This window comes from Papio anubis, chromosome 5 (genome assembly GCF_008728515.1).
Source record: "Papio anubis isolate 15944 chromosome 5, Panubis1.0, whole genome shotgun sequence".
In the NCBI taxonomy this organism is placed as follows: domain Eukaryota; kingdom Metazoa; phylum Chordata; class Mammalia; order Primates; family Cercopithecidae; genus Papio; species Papio anubis.
Window position 1 is genome coordinate 149956666 of NC_044980.1, and position 17564 is coordinate 149974229.

Consider the following 17564-nt stretch of genomic DNA (forward strand, 5'->3'; position numbering starts at 1 on the left):
TTTCTAAACTTATGTACCAATCAATTGAACTGAAGTTACAGGAATAACTTATTTTGAGTGCTAGAGCTCTTTAAAAAAATTTTTTTAATATGTTATTTCTTTTTTAAAAATAGAGGCAGGATCTCATTATGTTGCCCGGGCTGGTCTTGTACTCCTGGACTCAAATGATTCTCCTGCCTCAGCCTCCCCAGGTGCTGGGATTACAGGCATGAGCCACTGCCCCCCGCCAGAGCTCTTAATTCCTACTTACATTTTGGTGTGGTCTAAGAATGAGTCTAGCCAAAGATATTTTTTAAAATTATATGCTCTATACATGTTGATTCTGATTATTCACAGGAGTTCTGTAAAGTGGTCATGAACTCTGAAGTAGCAAATACTAAATTATTGCCCCAAGAAGAAATCAGAGTTACAGCTCTGTGAGCCTCTGGTCACAACATTTTCATCAACTGATCGTTATATAACCTTGTTTTATACGTGCTTCTGTTTGAAGACACTTGATGTGATCTCTACTGTTGATTCATTAGCTGATGACCAACAGCACGATAACTCATGCCTGAACAAAGCTGATCTAGAACATGTATTTTTTTTCCATAAGGCATGTTACAGCTTTCTGGCACAGAGGGACACTATATAGCGCATTAGCTCTAAGCTTGGGGGCCATTTTAAATTGAGTTAAAAGCACAAAAATACAGAAAACATGGCACTAAGTAGACTTCAAAAAAGACACTTGTTTACCGTATGAGAGCTGAAACAAGGCAGAGTCACTTTGTCTGACTTCAGCTGGGAGTGGGTGCACGTCTGCAAATGACTGAGAAATCACCATGAGTGTTGATTTTGGGGTTACAAATAAATTTTAACCAGTAAGAGAATTCACAAATACAGAATCCGCCAATAAGGAGGACTGGCTGTATGTGTATATGTGTGTATGTACATATACACACACACGGAGTATGTTTGTGCATACGTACATATTCTGTATCATTGTGGAATATTATATAGATGTTTATCCACTGCCTTTCAATCTGTGAGTCATATCTGATGAGTTGTGAAATCAACTTAGTGTTTGTGATTAGCGTTTTTATATAAGTATAGAATAGAAAATCAGAAGGAATCCCATATATTAAGAGTAAGATTGCTTTGTAAAAAATATTGTTGAGGCTCTGTGTGACGGCTCACGTCTGTAATCCCAGCACTTTGAGAGGTTGAAGCAGGAGGATTCCTTGAACCCAGGAGACCAGCCTGGGCAACACAGTGAGACCCTGTCTCTAAAAGAAAAAAAAAAGCAAAAAAATTGTTGCATACATATATTTAATATCTGTATGTAGATATATGTTCATGAGTTACCGTATAGTGTGTACTTCCTACAATGAATGCAGTCAGAGTTTGAAAATTGCTGCCCTGTAATACTCCAGGGTGGTTATGAGTGGGGCTCTGGCATCACCACCTGAACCCAAACCTTCAGTGATTTATAAACCACGTGGGCTTCAGCAAGACACTTGTCTGAGCCTCAGTTTATCTGTCAAGGGCATGTAATAATAGCACTTCCCTGCAGTGTTCTTGGGGGAATCAATAAGATAACATATAAAAGTGTCAGGCACATAGACCGTGAGTATGACACTTGATGCTCCCCAGGTGGTGACGGGCTCAGGGCTGGACAGCCAGAAGTCAGACGAGGAGTATCGCGAGCTCTTTGACTTAGCCCTGCGGGGTCTGCAGCTTCTATCCAAGTGGAGCGCCCACGTCATGGAGGTGGTAGGTGTCTCCGGGTAAAGGGCCTCACACTGACCTCTCTTTCTTTGGAATCTGCCTCCATCTCCCTCTAGCGCTCTCTTTTTAACAGATTTATGGAGTTACAATTCACATGCCATACCATTCACCCATTTAAAGTGTAAGTTCGTCGGTTTTTAGTATATCCGCAGAGTTGTATAGCCACAGTCAAATTTAGAACATTTTCATCATTTCAAAAAGAAGCCCTGTGTTATCTCCCCTCCCATCTCCCTAGCCCTGAGCAATCTGCTTTCTACCTCTATAGGTTTCCCTATTCTGGATGTTTCACATAGATAAAATCATATGATACGTGGCCTTTTGTGTCAGGCTTCTTTTATTTTGCATACTTTCAAGGTTTTTCATACTGTAGCATGAATTAGTACTTTATTCCTTTTTTTCAGCTGAATAATATTCCATTGCATGGATCCTCCACATTCTGTTTGTCCGTTCATCAGTTGATGGACATTTGGTTTGTTTCCACTCTCCCCAGTACTCTTGGAAGCTGGTTCATCCCACAGACAAGTTCTGCAACAAGGACTGTCCTGGCACTGCAGAAGAATATGAGAGAGCCACGCGCTACAATTACACCAGTGAGGAAAAATTTGCCTTCGTTGAGGTAGGTGAGACTCCCTGCATCTCCCTCTGTCCCTGAGGCTGTAGCTCATGGTGGTTCCTGCGTAGTTCTGAGCAAGAAAACAACATTGGTTGCCCCAATTTGCATGCTCTTCCCTGTCCTCCCATCTAAATTAATTTGTCAGAAGTTATTCTGTTACTCAGAATTGATTAGAAACTCATTCTGTCTTAAAAATCCAAAGAAAAACATCCATTCCACTGGAAAAATTGGCACAAAGAAACCAACAGAAGAAACAAACACAAATGGCTAAAAGAGGTATGAAAAATGCCCAAAGTTATCAGTGGTCAAAGAGCTACAGATTGGAATAAGATGGGACACAGTGTTTACCATCAAGATAGCAGAGATTTGACAGCTGGGTGATGCCTGTTGCAGGTTAAATTGCAGGAAATAGACATTCTCATGTCTTTAGTGGTCAGCCTACATTTTATAGGCTTTCTATGAGAGCAATCTGATTATATGTACTCTCGTTTTTAATGTGCATACCCTTTGGCCAAGTTCTTCTTCTGGGAATATATCCCAAGGAAATAAGCCAACTGTGCAGAGATATATGTACATGGGTATTTATCACAGTGTTGTTTATAATACCGAATATATATGGAACAACTTAAATGTTCTTCAATATGGAACCAGGTAAATAAGACTCAGGTATATCGTTGCATACTGTGCAGTCTCTAAAAAAGATATACCATGGCTCACGCCTGTAATCCCAGCACTTTGGGAGGCTAAGAGGGGTCGATCAGTTGAGGTCAGGAGTTCAAGACCAGCGTGACCAACATGGTGAAACCCCATCTCTACTAAAAATACAAAAACAATTTAGCCAGGCGTAGTGGTACACACCTGTAATCCCAGCTACTCGGGAGGCTGAGGCAGGGGAATCACTTGAACCCGGGAAGTGGAAGCTGTAGTGAGCCAAGATTGTGCCACTGCACTCCAGCCTTGGTGACAGAGTGAGACTCTGTCTCAAAAAAAATAAAAAGTAAAAAAGATATACCTACGTGGAAGGCTATGCTCAGCATATTGTTAAGTTAAAAAAGAAATAGTTAAAGAACAGCATGTCTGTAGTTTTCATGCATACAGGGAAGAAGCAAAAATATATCTAGAAATAAAGATGCATATACACATAAATGTGGATATTTTTAAGTATGTAAAGAAATATGTAATATATCTAAATACATATTATCAACATATAAAAAATAAAACTCCAAATATAGACATTTAGACCAAAAACAGAACAACCTATAAAATGATTCCACTTATTCCAAAATATAATATACTTTTATATATTTGTGGAAAACTGAAGGACATAAATATTTATGTGTATACCAAACCATGAACAGTAGTAATTTCTGGAAACAGGACTGTCTGATTTATACCTTTTTGTATTGTATTTTGTTTGATTACAAAATGATGTTTCTATTTGGGAGGAAAACTCTTTTACACTAGGTTGTGAGTGACAGCTATTTCTTTGAGGACCATTTGAAACCTACAGGAGATGAATCTAGAAATCAGGGACCTGGATCCCAGCCCTGGGCCTCTGGTCACTTCAGCTCTCAGCGCCTCAGATTCCTTATCTGTAAAATGGAGCTAATCATTTCTCCCCTGCCCCATCCCAGGGTTATTATGGAGAATCAAACAATAATTGTCAAGTAAGATAATGAATGTAGATGAGCTCTGAAAACTTACAGGGTCATGCAAATGTAAGAGGTTAGAGTCGTTGTCTCTCCAAGTTCACTTTAAAGGACGGAGGTTCAGTGGCATAATTTCAGAAAGGAGAAAAATCGTAATCACACTTGACATTGTCCTGAGTGGCCCCAGACCCGTTGGCACTTCCATTACTAACGGGCAACCTGGAAGAAAGTTTTGCAGTCATCTCTAGAGGACAAAGTCATCCTGAAGCCTATTTAAAGTGAGACAGTCAGAGGGTAAATGCAACTTTATACAACTATTTTTGCACTTATTTCCTTGATAAAAGGGATGCATATGCACTGTAAGTGATTTAGAAGATGCTACCCCAAGCCCACTTCTACCTTCACCTTCCCACAACCTCATATCATCATCCAAGCACAACCACCAAGAACATGTCACTCGATTTCCTTCTAGTCATTACTTTGCTATACATTGAGAGGTTTTATCATTTTTATCTCATTAACAAAACATATTTTAAAAAATTAAAAAGAAAAGTAGTTCAGTGTGGCCTTTAAAAATAAAACGAAGTGAGAGTAGTAACCTGCCTGCCCCATGCCTTTCCAATCTGAGTCCCCAAATAGGAAACACCATTCAACTTGTTAAGCGATTCCTTGTAGTATTTGTCTCCCTAGTTCTAACGAGACTATTTCTTGGTTTTTCAATTTATGACATTTTGTATTGATTTTCTACTTTGGGAAATGAGGACATAGCTCTCTCCATCCTTCCTCCCATCCCTGCAACATCCCTGCAACACACCTGGTTTCCTTCCCCCATCTTCCCATCTTGGTAATTTTACACTTTTTGGTAAAAATCAATAGTTACCTTATTATTATTATAACCAAGTAACTATTGTCCATCACTGAGCCACATGATCTAATGTGAATACCTTTATTTTCTTGCACAACTTTTTGTTCTTCATAGAATTAGCAATACTTTATTTTTTGTTTTGTTTTCTATGAGTCTATCAAAAAGGCAACCTCAAACATACCAACAAAATGTAAAACTCCTTACAAAATGGTCCATCACCATCATCATTTGATGAGTTTTGGTATTATTCTTTTTTTCTTGGAGCCATTCTTCCACAAGCCCTCTTCTTTCCAATCTGCATGGGTTTGTCTCTAGACCAGCCCAGCCACTGATCGAAGAGTCTCCTATTATGTATTATCTTGAGAATTCCCTTTACCTCTGTCCTGTCTTGGATCCCATTCATATATCTTCCTCTGTGAAGTATTGAGATCTTTTGCCCATTTTTAAAAAATCGGGTTTCTGTCTTCCTATTACTGAATTGTGAGAATTTGTTCCATATTTTAGATTACAAGTCTTTAGTCAAATATATATCGCAAATATTTTTTCTCATTAGTGACTTTGCCTTTTCATTTTTGTAAGGGTGCCTTTTGAAGAGCAGCTGTTTTACATTTTGATGAAGTCCAGTTTATCAGTTATTTGGTGGTTTGTGATTTGGGGGTTTCAGCTAAAAAATCTTTGCCTTGTCTAGAGTTGCAAAGATTTTTCCCTTAGAACCAACAGGCCTGCCCACTCCTCTGTGTTTGGAGTTAGTCTGAGACATCTTCATTATCTACTCCTTCCTTTGTCCTGATGTCTCCTAGTTACATCTGTAGCCAGGAGCCCAGATTCTGTTATGATCTAACAGTCCTCTAATGCTTCTGTCCCATTATTTCTCTGCACCAAAACTTATCGCCAACAAAATTGTTGTACTGTTGGTGCCACTGAAAACCATCACCTCCTGAGTTGTTTTCATACCAGTTCTATCTAAAAATGTTCTTTTTCTTCCTTTAAGTTTTAGAGAAAAAAAAAACAGGCTTAGGATCTAAGCTCATTCGTTCATTTATTTGTTCCTTTTCAACAAAAAGTGTGTCTGCCCACCATGAGCCCAGACACTGGCAGTTGGGTGTGCACAACATAGCTGGGCCCTGTCCTATGTGTTTCCAGTCTGGTGTAGAAGGTGGAACATGCCAGTATGGGTGTGATCTGTGTGGCAGTCATGAGGTGGACGATCTGCCACATGTCTTTGCCTCTGAATTCTGAATCAATTGAGAAATTAATGTTAGAGGCCAGTGGAGTTGAAGGCTCAGACTTACTGCTGGTAAAGCTGAACTAGATAATGTGGTTTTCACCCAATGCCACACCAGTCTTCCTATGCCTCCTACATCTCATTAAACTTGCCACTGGGTAATAGGCAAAGCAGCTGCATAGATACATGCTTCCCTTCCTTGGGGTGGGCAGGGGATGGTCTTGCAAGAAGTGGCCAGAAACCTAGAAGGGAGGCCACATACTTGCAGGCAGGCAGGTCCCAAAAGAGTGAGCCAAGGTCAAGCCAGGCTCCTCTCATCACACACGCCTGAATCCCAATCTCTCCAAACAGAACAGTGAGTTAGGGTAAGGAGAAGGGAAATAGAGGAGTAGAGGCATTCTCCCCCATGACTTCTGCAGGAGAAATTTTGATCTTATCAACTCAAGCAGTAACTGGCCCAATGGTTTTAAAAACAAAGGTTGTAAAAATTCTTTAGAAAAGTTTATGTTAAAAAAGTTCTATTTGATGTGGTCTGTGGGTGCCTGGTCTATGGAGGGGCCTTCAAAAGCCAGGGCACTTCTCAAAATGCTCAAATGGTAGCCCATGGGCCAGCTGCCATTTGTCAGCAGTGAGCAACAAAATCAAGAGCTCATGCCAGGATGAAAATCAGCTGCATTGCAAAGAATGTTGTTAGTTGAGCTGACATTTGTGTTTTGTAGCAACACTTTCTCAATGAATGAAGCTAAGTGCTGATGTACGTACATTCTGGCACACGTCTTCTACCTAGTCATGCACTGGCACTTTGAGTAGCACTGGCCTTATGCCTCTGGATATCATTCCCCGCCTCCCCTGGCGAGGTGATGATGGGTAGTAGAGAGCTGGGGTGCTGGACATGGTGAACCTGACCCTTGGCCTGTTCCTGCCCAGGTGATCGCCATGATCAAAGGCCTGCAGGTGCTCATGGGCAGGATGGAGAGCGTCTTCAACCAGGCCATCAGGAACACCATCTACGCAGCATTGCAGGACTTCGCCCAGGTGACGCTGCGTGAGCCCCTGCGGCAGGCGGTACGGAAGAAGAAGAACGTCCTCATCAGGTGGGTTTTCAGATACCTTCAGGAGCATATCAGACATAAGTATGCCAGATACCCTTCAGAGAGGATGTCCTGGCTCAGCCACTGAACACCCACGGGTTCTTCCAGCAAGCTCTAGAGGGTTCTTTAGGAGATTGGGCATTTGGGATGAATTAAGCTTTCATCTCTGGAAGTCCATATCCACTGCTATCTAGCTGTGTGAACTTGGTAAAGTTACTGACCTTCTCCAAACCTCAGTTTTCCTCATTTGTAAAATGGGGATTATAATGCCACCTGCTGCCTGTTGGGATGATGAAATGAGATGGTCCACAGATAAACCTAAGCACGTGTAGCATGGAGTAGGTATGCAGTACATCTAAGCTATTATGAAAACTAAGCACACACAGATTTCATAAGACCAATGAGACTCCCGGATAACCAGAAAGGAAAAATAGACATCTTGCCTCACACAAGTTCTGTCTCACTTGATGGGCTCAGAGCTGAGTTCTCAGACATCCCTTGGACATCAGAACCATGTAGGACACTTGTTTAAGCACAGATTCCTGGACCGTACCTTAAATCTGTTAAACCAGAGTTTTGGACTGAGGGCAGAAATGAGCATGCTTTACAAGCACCCCAAGAATTCTAATGTGGGTGGTCCTGGGACACCATGGCCCCTAGACACACAAGCTTGTAGTGCCTTTTTCCCATGGTGAAACCTGGTCTGAGTCTTAGTTCTTCCTTCCCCAGTGTCCTACAGGCAATTCGAAAGACCATCTGTGACTGGGAGGGAGGGCGAGAGCCCCCCAATGACCCATGCTTGAGAGGGGAGAAGGACCCCAAAGGTGGATTTGACATCAAGGTGCCCCGGCGTGCTGTGGGGCCATCCAGCACACAGGTAAGCGGCTCCAGGCACAGGCCAGCTGCGTTGACTCAAAGGCCAGCCGGGCTATGGTAGATCATCATGGCAGGACATGGGCAGTGGGACTGGGAGCCATCGGTCAGGAGGGGCAGGGTTGAGAGGCTGCTCTGGTCTTATTCTGCCATCTTGTTTTGATATAGGAAGGAGGACCACTGGCTTAAGATTCAGGAGACCTGGATTCTAGTCCTAGATACCTGTGTGACCTCGGGCGCGTTACAGATCTCTCTGTGCCTCAGTTGTTTAAACTAGCTAATGGGGATAATACCACATCCACCTTGCCTGGCTATCTTCTAGTCCTATGAAGTATAGATTCCAAAGTGCAGGAGGAGGTTAAAGTGGAATCTATACGCATCTATCCTGTCCCTCTTTAATAAGCCCCGGCCCTTTCTCCTAAAAGTTCTGCCTCTGACTTGCTGTGTGATCTTGGGCAAGCACCTTGAGCTCTCTGAGCTCTGACTATCTTCTCTGCAAAATGAAAACTTTGAATGAGATTGTGTTACTAACAAAATATCCCTTAGTTCCACATCCTTCCAAAAGTGCAAGTGTTGAAAGCCCTTGTCCCCTTAGAGGAAGTCCAGTATTTGGAAACACTCAGAGTTGCCAGCCAGAGCTTCTGCGCAAGAGGTCGCCCGTGGCTTATCCAGAGCAGTCATAACATTACAGAAAAAAAGTCAATAATCTGAGTATCTCCGTTAAGTCCCTGCTACCTACTTAAGGCTAGGTAGTTTCTGGTGGTATTTTTGATGTGCTGGAAAAAGCAGATGGTTCTCATTGCGGGTTTAAGGGTCTCAGAGGCCTCACTTACCATGACCTTTAAGCCTCTCTCTGCTCTCAGTCACCCGAGATGGACCATCCGAGGCCCACCCCCAACCCTTCTCCCTGTGTGTGTGTCTGTGTCTGTGCTCGGGGCTGGGGCAGGGGAGAGGTGGGTTCTCGGCAGGGTCGTCTTAACTCCCCTTGGCTTGACAACCCTCTGCCAGTTTGCATCAGTCTCACTGGCTGGTTGTAGAATGCCCCGAGGAAGCGTCTGCAAATAGTTCTGTGTAGTATCAAGGATTGAGGTCCGGGGGACACTGAGCAGGGCTTTCAGGTGTTTCTGTAAGTTTTAAGACATGAGTGAGCAGGAGACAGACAAGGCACGAAAGACACTGGAAAGGAGGAGAAGAGGGCTTAACAGGCAGAGAGAAAAGGAGAGGTGAGGAAGGGAGGATTTGTGTAGATGATGTGAGAGGGGTGGGTCACCAGCAGTAAATCCCCCCTCACCCCCAGCCTCCACCAGGTCATGCCAGGGTGGCACAGACATGTGGAATAGACTCCTAGACAACCAGAGCTGGGAGAGCTCTTAGAGAAACCTAGGCCCTCCCCGTATCTTGCAGATGGGGAAACTGAGGTCTAGAGAGGGGAAGTGACTTGTCCAAGTCACAAGGTGAGTCCCAGGTGGAGGTGGGACAAGAACCCAGGTCTCCTGACACCCACCCAGGGCTCTGGTACGGTCTGCAGGACACAGTAGACATGGGCATCTTGCATAGTTGGGATAGAGACTGGTTTGGTGAATTAAATGCTCTGTTAAGTAAAAGTACATGGGAAAAGAGTTCACCCTCTTATGGGTGAAACCAGTTTTGAGATAGTTAGAGTTGGACATCAATCAGACAGCATCCACAACAGATTAGACTTGGATTCCTCCTTTGAGGACTTGAGAGGCCGTCTTGAGAAGAGTGCTTCTCGGCTCTTAGGGATGATGAGACGGGCCCCCCAACAGGCCTGCAGATGGGGGACTGTCTGAGGCACTGACGGCCACCATGGCTGCTTTCCCACAAAGGAAGCCCTGTGGCAGGGATGGTGGGTCACGTTTCTGTGGCTGCCCTGCCCCCATCAGTGCCAGGCATGTGGTGGGGAAGATCCCAGGGAAGCTCCAGAGGCAGCGAAGACGAACGTGGTTGCTGGGAGGTTGGAGTGTCTCAGAGGTAGCCCCCGGCAGTCGCGGCGGCTTTCCCACCGTATACAATACCTCTTGCTTTTCTCTCTCTCTCTCTCTCTCTCTTTCTCTCTCTCCCTCTTCCCTGTCTCTCCTGCCCTCCCGTTCCCTCTTCCTTCTCTCCTATCTGTGTCTTAGGCCTGCCAGTGGTCCCCGAGGGCTTTGTTTCACCCCACTGGTGGCACACAGGGCCGAAGAGGCTGCCGATCCCTGGTATCACACCGCCTGGCTGGGTGGTTTGGGTACCCTTCTCGAGGAGGCAGCAGGAATGGACTAGCCTGGCTCCTCAAGGCCCCTTCCAGCCCTAAGATTCACAGACAAATGATGTGGAGAGATCTAGATTAGCAAAGAGAACCACCCCACCGCACTTGCATCCTTTGCACTTAAGGCACCCTGTAAGCGGGAGTTAATTGTCTAGTAGCCTCCTGTGTAAGTACCAATGTTAACCCGCCTTCCACCCCGGACTTCAGCAGGCTGTGCAGTGCAGCTGATGCCACCAAGGGGGCGCCATTGCTCAGCCACGGGGTCAAAACGCTGAGGATCAGGAACAGGTGTGGGAGGGGGTTCGTTCTGATCTTATCCCATTTCTCAGTTCCTCAGAATGTTAGTTCTGAAAGGGACTGGTGTGAGAAGGCATCTGGTCCAACCCCCTCATGTTACATGAGACAACTGAGGCCCAGAGTGGGGGCTTTGTTGCCTAAGATCACACAGCAAATCAGCAGCAGTGCCTGGCCTTGAACCCCGGTCTTTTGACTCCCAGTCCAGTGCTCCGCCCATGGCATCTGTGTCCTTCTGGGAAAACAGGGAGTGACTCCAGGGTGACACGTAATGAGGTTCTCCTCTGATATACACACCCTTGGCCAAGCAGAGCAGGGAGCCACCTGCTGTGGCCAGGTCCACGGCCCAGGGATGCCACGGGGCCCGGGTTGGCCATGAAGCTTTTCACAGTTCCACATTTACTTCTCAAACCATAAACTGGTGCTTCCTTAGGACAATGCTTTTTAAGAGCAGACATCTGCAGAAAAGAATAGATACATAAATACAACACGAAGCAACCTTTTCCCCTGGGGTAGAGGGCCAGCTTCTGACCTTCTCATCTTGCCTTCTTTTTCAAGCTGTACATGGTGCGGACCATGCTTGAATCGCTCATTGCAGACAAAAGCGGCTCCAAGAAGACCCTGAGGAGCAGCCTCGACGGACCCATTGTCCTCGCCATAGAGGACTTTCACAAACAGTCCTTCTTCTTCACACATCTGCTCAACATCAGTGGTGAGCTGCATCCCACCCCTGCTGAGGCATGGAGGGAGGGGACGAAGGGCTCAGAGCCACTAAGACCACCAAGCCAGGCATGGCAAAGGGACGTGATCGTTGACCCTAAGGACGTGATCGTTGATATCACCGCCAAGGAAAACACACACACTTTCCAGTGGGCTTTTGGAGCTAGGAAAGGCCAGGTTCAACTCAGCTATTCTGACCTAGCTAAATGTGTCCGGGAGATACCTGTGGCTAATTTGTCATAAAGTCCTTAGTAGAGAGGGATCAAAAACAAGAATATGCACATACAGACACATGGATGCTAGACTTGCTACTCAGCCGCAGCCGAGCGCTAAGTAGTACTTGCTGCTGCCAGCAGGGGAGGCTCTCGAGCTGCATCCCAGTCCTGTGTTCTTCACACTTCCTCTCCTTTTAGTAAGATGTATGTCTAGGGCAGAGGAAGAGTAGTATCTCAGGGACGTGAGTCTTCGTATGTCTGCTGGGATTGAAAAGAGTGATGACTGTAACAAACAGTACATTCTTCTCCATTAGAGAGTAGCCTGGGAAGGGCCTTCAAGGCCTCTAAACTGTATGGGATCTAAGAATTAACACACACAAGAAGTCAAGGAGCCACAATCCAATTGAAAGTGGGCACTTGGGGGCCTATCTTGACACTGACACTGTATTTGTGTAATGAACACATTTTTGTTTGTTTGGTTTTTTGAGACAGAGTCTTGCTCTGTTGCCCAGGTTGGAGTGCAGTGGCACTATCTCAGCTCACCGCAACCTCTGCTTCCCAGGTTCAGGCTGGAGTGCAGTGGTGTGATCTCAGCTCACTGCAACCTCTGCCACCCAGGTTCAAACAGTTCTGCTTTAGCCTTCTGAGTAGCTGGGATTACAGGCATGCACCACTATGCCTGGCTAATTTTTTTTTTTTTTTTTTTTTTTTTTTTTTGTATTTTCAGTAGAGACGGGATTTCGCCATGTTGGCTAGGCTGGGCTCAAACTCCTGACCTCAAGTGATCTGCCTGCCTCAGCCTCCCAAAGTGCTGGTATTATAGGCATGAGCCGCTGTGCCCAGCCATGAGCGTACTTTTCAAGTTTAGGTTGCAGGTTTTCAGGATGACTTTGTAGGAGGGTGATGGGAACTATATGGGCATCTAAAGCTCTAAAACATCACTGCCTCCTCTTCTCCCCCACCAGCCCACAACCACTGCCACTCAAGCTTAACAAATGCTATTTTCCAAGTACATATTAGGCTTGCCTTTAAGTAAAAGAGAGCAGGATCCTACTAATCAATATTAGTACCTGCTACATACCTAACACAGTAACAATAACAATGAACATTAATAAAAACAATGAGAACTAAGGTCTTTTAGTGCTAAGAGTAACCCAAGGCTCATTCCCTTATGCTTTCAGAAGCCCTGCAGCAGTGTTGCGACCTCTCCCAGCTCTGGTTCCGAGAATTCTTCCTGGAGTTAACCATGGGCCGACGAATCCAGTTCCCCATCGAGATGTCTATGCCCTGGATTCTAACGGACCATATCCTGGAAACCAAAGAACCTTCCATGATGGAGTAAGAGGCAGGATTGGGCCAGCAGGTGGCTCCTGGGGTGCAAGTGGAGGGCAGTTTACCAGGGAGCTCCGTTCTTTCCAGAAGGAAGCACTGAGTTGACAAGAAATGAGGCCATGTGCCCCACCACGGAGAAAGCTCAGCCAGACAGAATCATTTAATTCAGCCTTGCAGATAAATTCTGAAGTTTCCCAGGCCAGCTGCCCTTCCTATGCTTCGTCAGCCTCATAACAGCTATGCTCAGAAAAAGAGTAATCTCAGGAGCAGGAAGCTTGTATTCTTAACTGCCACCTGATGTCTTTTAGTTCCAGATACATGTTTACAAGTCCTGGTTTTATTTGCATCTTGGACTTCTTATTTCTTTGGGCTGACTGTGAAGTAAGTTGCTCCTAAGCGGTGGAGGCTCTGGGAACATCAGAGAGGGCTGAAAGATGATTTTTTCCTGACTCTGAACTTGTTTCTATTTCCCAAGCAAGTATAAAACTGTCTTCCTTAAGGGAGGTCATTAGTAAGCGGCTGGCTGTGTTTTTCCCTCTTCAGGTATGTCCTCTACCCTTTGGATCTGTACAACGACAGCGCTTACTATGCTCTGACCAAGTTTAAAAAGCAGTTCCTGTACGATGAGATCGAAGCTGAGGCAAGTGACGTGCTTCTCCTTTTGCTCCTTTAATCTTGTTCCAAATTCCGGACTTTTCTAGTCTTTTGCTATTAGCGTGAAGTGGGAGTATCAGTGACTTGTTCTAGGAGAGGAATCTCTGTAATCATGGCCATCAGAAGGCCTGTGTAACGTTTGAGGGCAGAAGTACAAACTGAGACACCCAGCTCAGGACCTGCTGCCTTTCTCTTCCCACCCACAAACTCTGTGCTGCACCATGAAGGGCTTCGTGTGCATGTGTATAAATACCCAAGCTCTGCCTGTCAACTCTGCTCAAAAACGGTGACCCTCAGCCAGATCTAAAACCTATGGTCACACACACCCGTAGTGCAGTCCATCCTCAGAGGGGAGGCCAGATAAGAGAGCAGGTGGCCCTGGAAGAGGCTTGAGCCGCCTGTAGAAGGCTTCTCAGAGCTGGTTCTAGAAGGGGATAATGGGGCCTGAGTGCACATGCCCACCTTGACCCTATGGATTCTTTGCCTGGAGGGAGGTCTACTGATGACCCTTGAAGCTCAAAGTGCAGGGCAGCGGCCTCAGTGACCTAGGTCTGAGGAAAGCACTAAACACAGCGCTGGGATTTTGTGGTTTGCATACCACGTAGGGTGTGAGATGAAAGATCTGAAAGCTTTTTGAATCATTAACCTTATGGAGCCAAGGGTCTGGTGAGAAAGAATCAAAGGTTAATCACATAAATACTAAACATGAAAGACTTAAAATACTAAATCTGACAGTAAATAGGATCTGTTTCCTTTGTCTCTTACCTAGCTACTGCCTTTGCCCCATCTCATGGTCATGTCCTGCTCTTGCTATTTTTGGAATATTTGGTTTGATTCTCTGTGTCTGGTGTGAATTATCTTCCCACCTGAGCATCACAGTCTGTCACTGGTGATGAGACCCTGAAATGTCAATGCTTTCTTCATTAAAAAACCAAAGCTACGTAAGCAAAGTTGGAAGGAAGGCGCTTTGAAATGTGACTATCAACTTCATAAACAAATTTGCAGCCAGGTGTGGTGGCTCATGCCTGTAATCCCAGCACTTTGGGAGGCCAAGGTGGGTGGATCACCTGAGGTCAGAAGTTTGAGACCAGCCTGGCCAATATGGTGAAACTCCGTCTCCACTAAAAATACAAAAATTAGCTGGGCATGGTGGTGGGTGCCTGTAATCCCAGCTACTTGGGAGGCTGAAGCAGGAGAATCGCTTGAACCCAGGAAGTGAAGGTTGCAGTGAGCCGAGATCACACCACTACACTCCAGCCTAGGCGACTTGTCGAGCGAGTCTCTGTCTTAAAAAAAAAAAAAAAAAACAAAAAATTAGCCAGGCGTGGTGGCGGGCGCCTGTAGTCCCAGCTACTCGGGAGGCTGAGGCAGGAGAATGGTGTGAACCCGGGAGGCGGAGCTTGCAGTGAGCTGAGATTGTGCCACTGCACTCCAGCCTGGGCGACAGAGTGAGACTCCGTCTAAAAAAAAAAAAAAAAAAGAAAAAAAAATTGCAAAGCAAAGTGAAATACAATGAAAAATAACATCTATCAGAAGAGATAGATGGGGAGGCTGCCAAGTTAGCAGACAGATTCGAGCACTGACGAGTTCTGACAGTCTGTTCGTTGCATCCCTCCAGGCAGGCAGCCTCAAAACAGCTGAGGAGGGGGGCCGTGGGGAGGTTGGTTCCTTTTTGAACTTTGCCTTGTCTGTTGACTGACTGAGGACCCTGAGAGCAAGGGACCAAACCTCCCAAACTTAGCCACAGAATCTTCTTTTTCCCCTTCAAAGCGTCTTTCCCCAGAATGCACTTTGGGCAGTCCTGCCCGACTGCCCTCTTTCAGTTGGCTCGGTTTCTGTGATTAAGCTGAACGGGCACCAGTGATGTTCCTGCTTCCTCTCCACCAGGTGAACCTGTGTTTTGATCAGTTTGTCTACAAGCTGGCAGACCAGATCTTTGCTTACTACAAAGCCATGGCCGGCAGGTAGGAAAGCCCCAGAGCTGTGAGTAGCAATCTCTTAAGACTGCCACCTGTAAGATGTGATTTTCCGTTGTGAAACCTCCCTTCTTCTTTAGCCCCTGAGGAAAACAGAGCCATTCCACAGGCCCAGACTGGGTGCTGAAATAGAGTGGAAAGGAAACTAAACAAATAGAGGGCTCACCTCACACAGACTGCAGTCTAGCAGGAAAGACAGACATTGACTAAAAGCCGATGAGTGCACAGTGACAAGGAGGTTACATGCTGTCTGTGAGGGAAAAGCTCATGGGAACGTACGACGGTTAAACCTTTGGGGGTGGGGAACTAGAAAGGCCATCTTGCAGAAGTGGCATCTGAGTTCTTATCTGAAGTTGGTAGGAGTGAAGAAAGTAAAAGGAGGTGAAGGATGTGGCAGGAAGTTGCAGGCAAAAGGAACTGCTTGTGCAAGGTCCCTGTGGCGGGAGTGTAATGATAACAGCCTGCCAACCTCACAGGGCTGTGGGAGGATTCCTGTGGATTAATGCATGTCAGTGTCTCTTCACCACCACTAGAGGGGGCAGGCTGCCTGCTAAGGCTGGGGAGGTGGGCAGGGCCAGGGCACGCTGGCTTTGTGGCTGTTTCTCCCAGGAGTGGAATGACTCCGAATGGTTTCAAAAGTACAACAGTGACCCGATTCGATTTTTATTTACTTGTGAAAGTTTACTCTCTTAAAATATAAATGTACGGAGAATGAATTGGAGAAGAATGGGTGTGTGCAAACCAGACAGGAGGCCAGTGAAGAAGTCTGGATCAGAGATGTATCAGGCTTAGAGGCTCCTTGGTATTGCCACTATATGTTGGTTCAAACCCTCGTGAGTTCTTGGTTTTCAAGAACCTGTAACAGCACTGATCAAGGAAAACCTCAAATTTATATATAGGTATTTCCATTCTTATTGGAAATCCGAACATACCAACCAGTAATTTCAAGGATAGTTCCTTACTTTAATAATTTCTCTATGAAAAGAATTTGCTTCAATTTGCTTTTAACAGCCAAAGTAGCCCTGATATATTTCAAATAGGAGTTGATGTGCAGCACATGTAAGTTTCTGTTAACATAGGATGTGCATTAAATAACGCAACTCTTAAAGGCTGGAAAGTGTAGAAGGCATGCATGTAGGATTTCAAGGAAAGCAGAGAACACAGCCTTTCACAGAGTAGTCAATACGCATGCTTGGATTGAATGGGATGTGGTTCTAACAGTGAGTTGAGTTTCTGGCTTCTATAAGACAATTCTGATTCCAAATACACTGTTCCATCATCTATAGAAACAGACTCAGGCATGTCGAACCCTGGGTCTTCCTTTGTCTAACTTATAGGCTTTTATCTACACCCTTCCCTGTAAGATCAGTGATTTTTTAAAGTGTGGGAAGTTGAGGAGGTTGAGAGATTCGGAGAAAGCCCAGGAGGAAAACCATGAGCTAGGTCAGTCCTGTTCATTCAAAATGCCACACGGCCACAAACGTGAGCCAGAGATGTTATTTTAAATTTTTTAGTAGAGGTATTTTAAAAAGGAAGAAGAAGCAGGTGAAATTAATTTTAATAATATATTTAACCCCACATATCCAAAACATTATAATTTTGACATATACTCCATATAGGAATTATTGGAGATTTTTCATTCTTTTCTTCTAAGTCCTCAAAATCCTGTGTTTGACAGCCCATCTCAATTTGGACCAGCCACATCTCAAGTGGTCAGTAGGCACATGTGGCCGGTGGCTATTACTTTGGACAGTGTAGATTTAGATGATGTCTCTGTCTTGCATAAAACCTTTAGGTGGCTTTTAGTTATGTCTAGAATACACCTAGCCTCTTTACTAGGATCTGTGTGGCCCTACCTGGTTTGGCCCTGGTCTAATGTTATAAATTCATTTTGCACCGTGCTGTGCAACCTGCACTGTACTTTATCCACACTGGCCATCTTTCCTTTTCTCAAACGTACCCAAGCTTACAGTGTCAATGATAGTGCTCCCCTAGATCTTTCCGATTTTATCATTCAGGCCTCC

General features: G+C 45.2%; 1 protein-coding gene across 4 annotated transcripts in view; it reads left to right on the plus strand.

Moving 5' to 3' along the window:
* Window positions 1-17564, plus strand: part of CYFIP2 (cytoplasmic FMR1 interacting protein 2) — a 133808-nt gene that overhangs the window by 47178 nt on the left and 69066 nt on the right. For all 4 annotated transcript variants that reach the window (XM_021939907.2, XM_003900431.4, XM_017960089.3 and 1 more), the window contains exons 12-19: window positions 1633-1752; window positions 2258-2383; window positions 7047-7213; window positions 7940-8087; window positions 11202-11355; window positions 12760-12916; window positions 13454-13550; window positions 15452-15528. In XM_021939907.2, the coding sequence (XP_021795599.1) occupies window positions 1633-1752; window positions 2258-2383; window positions 7047-7213; window positions 7940-8087; window positions 11202-11355; window positions 12760-12916; window positions 13454-13550; window positions 15452-15528 (1046 nt within the window). The remainder of the gene's footprint in view (window positions 1-1632; window positions 1753-2257; window positions 2384-7046; window positions 7214-7939; window positions 8088-11201; window positions 11356-12759; window positions 12917-13453; window positions 13551-15451; window positions 15529-17564) is intronic.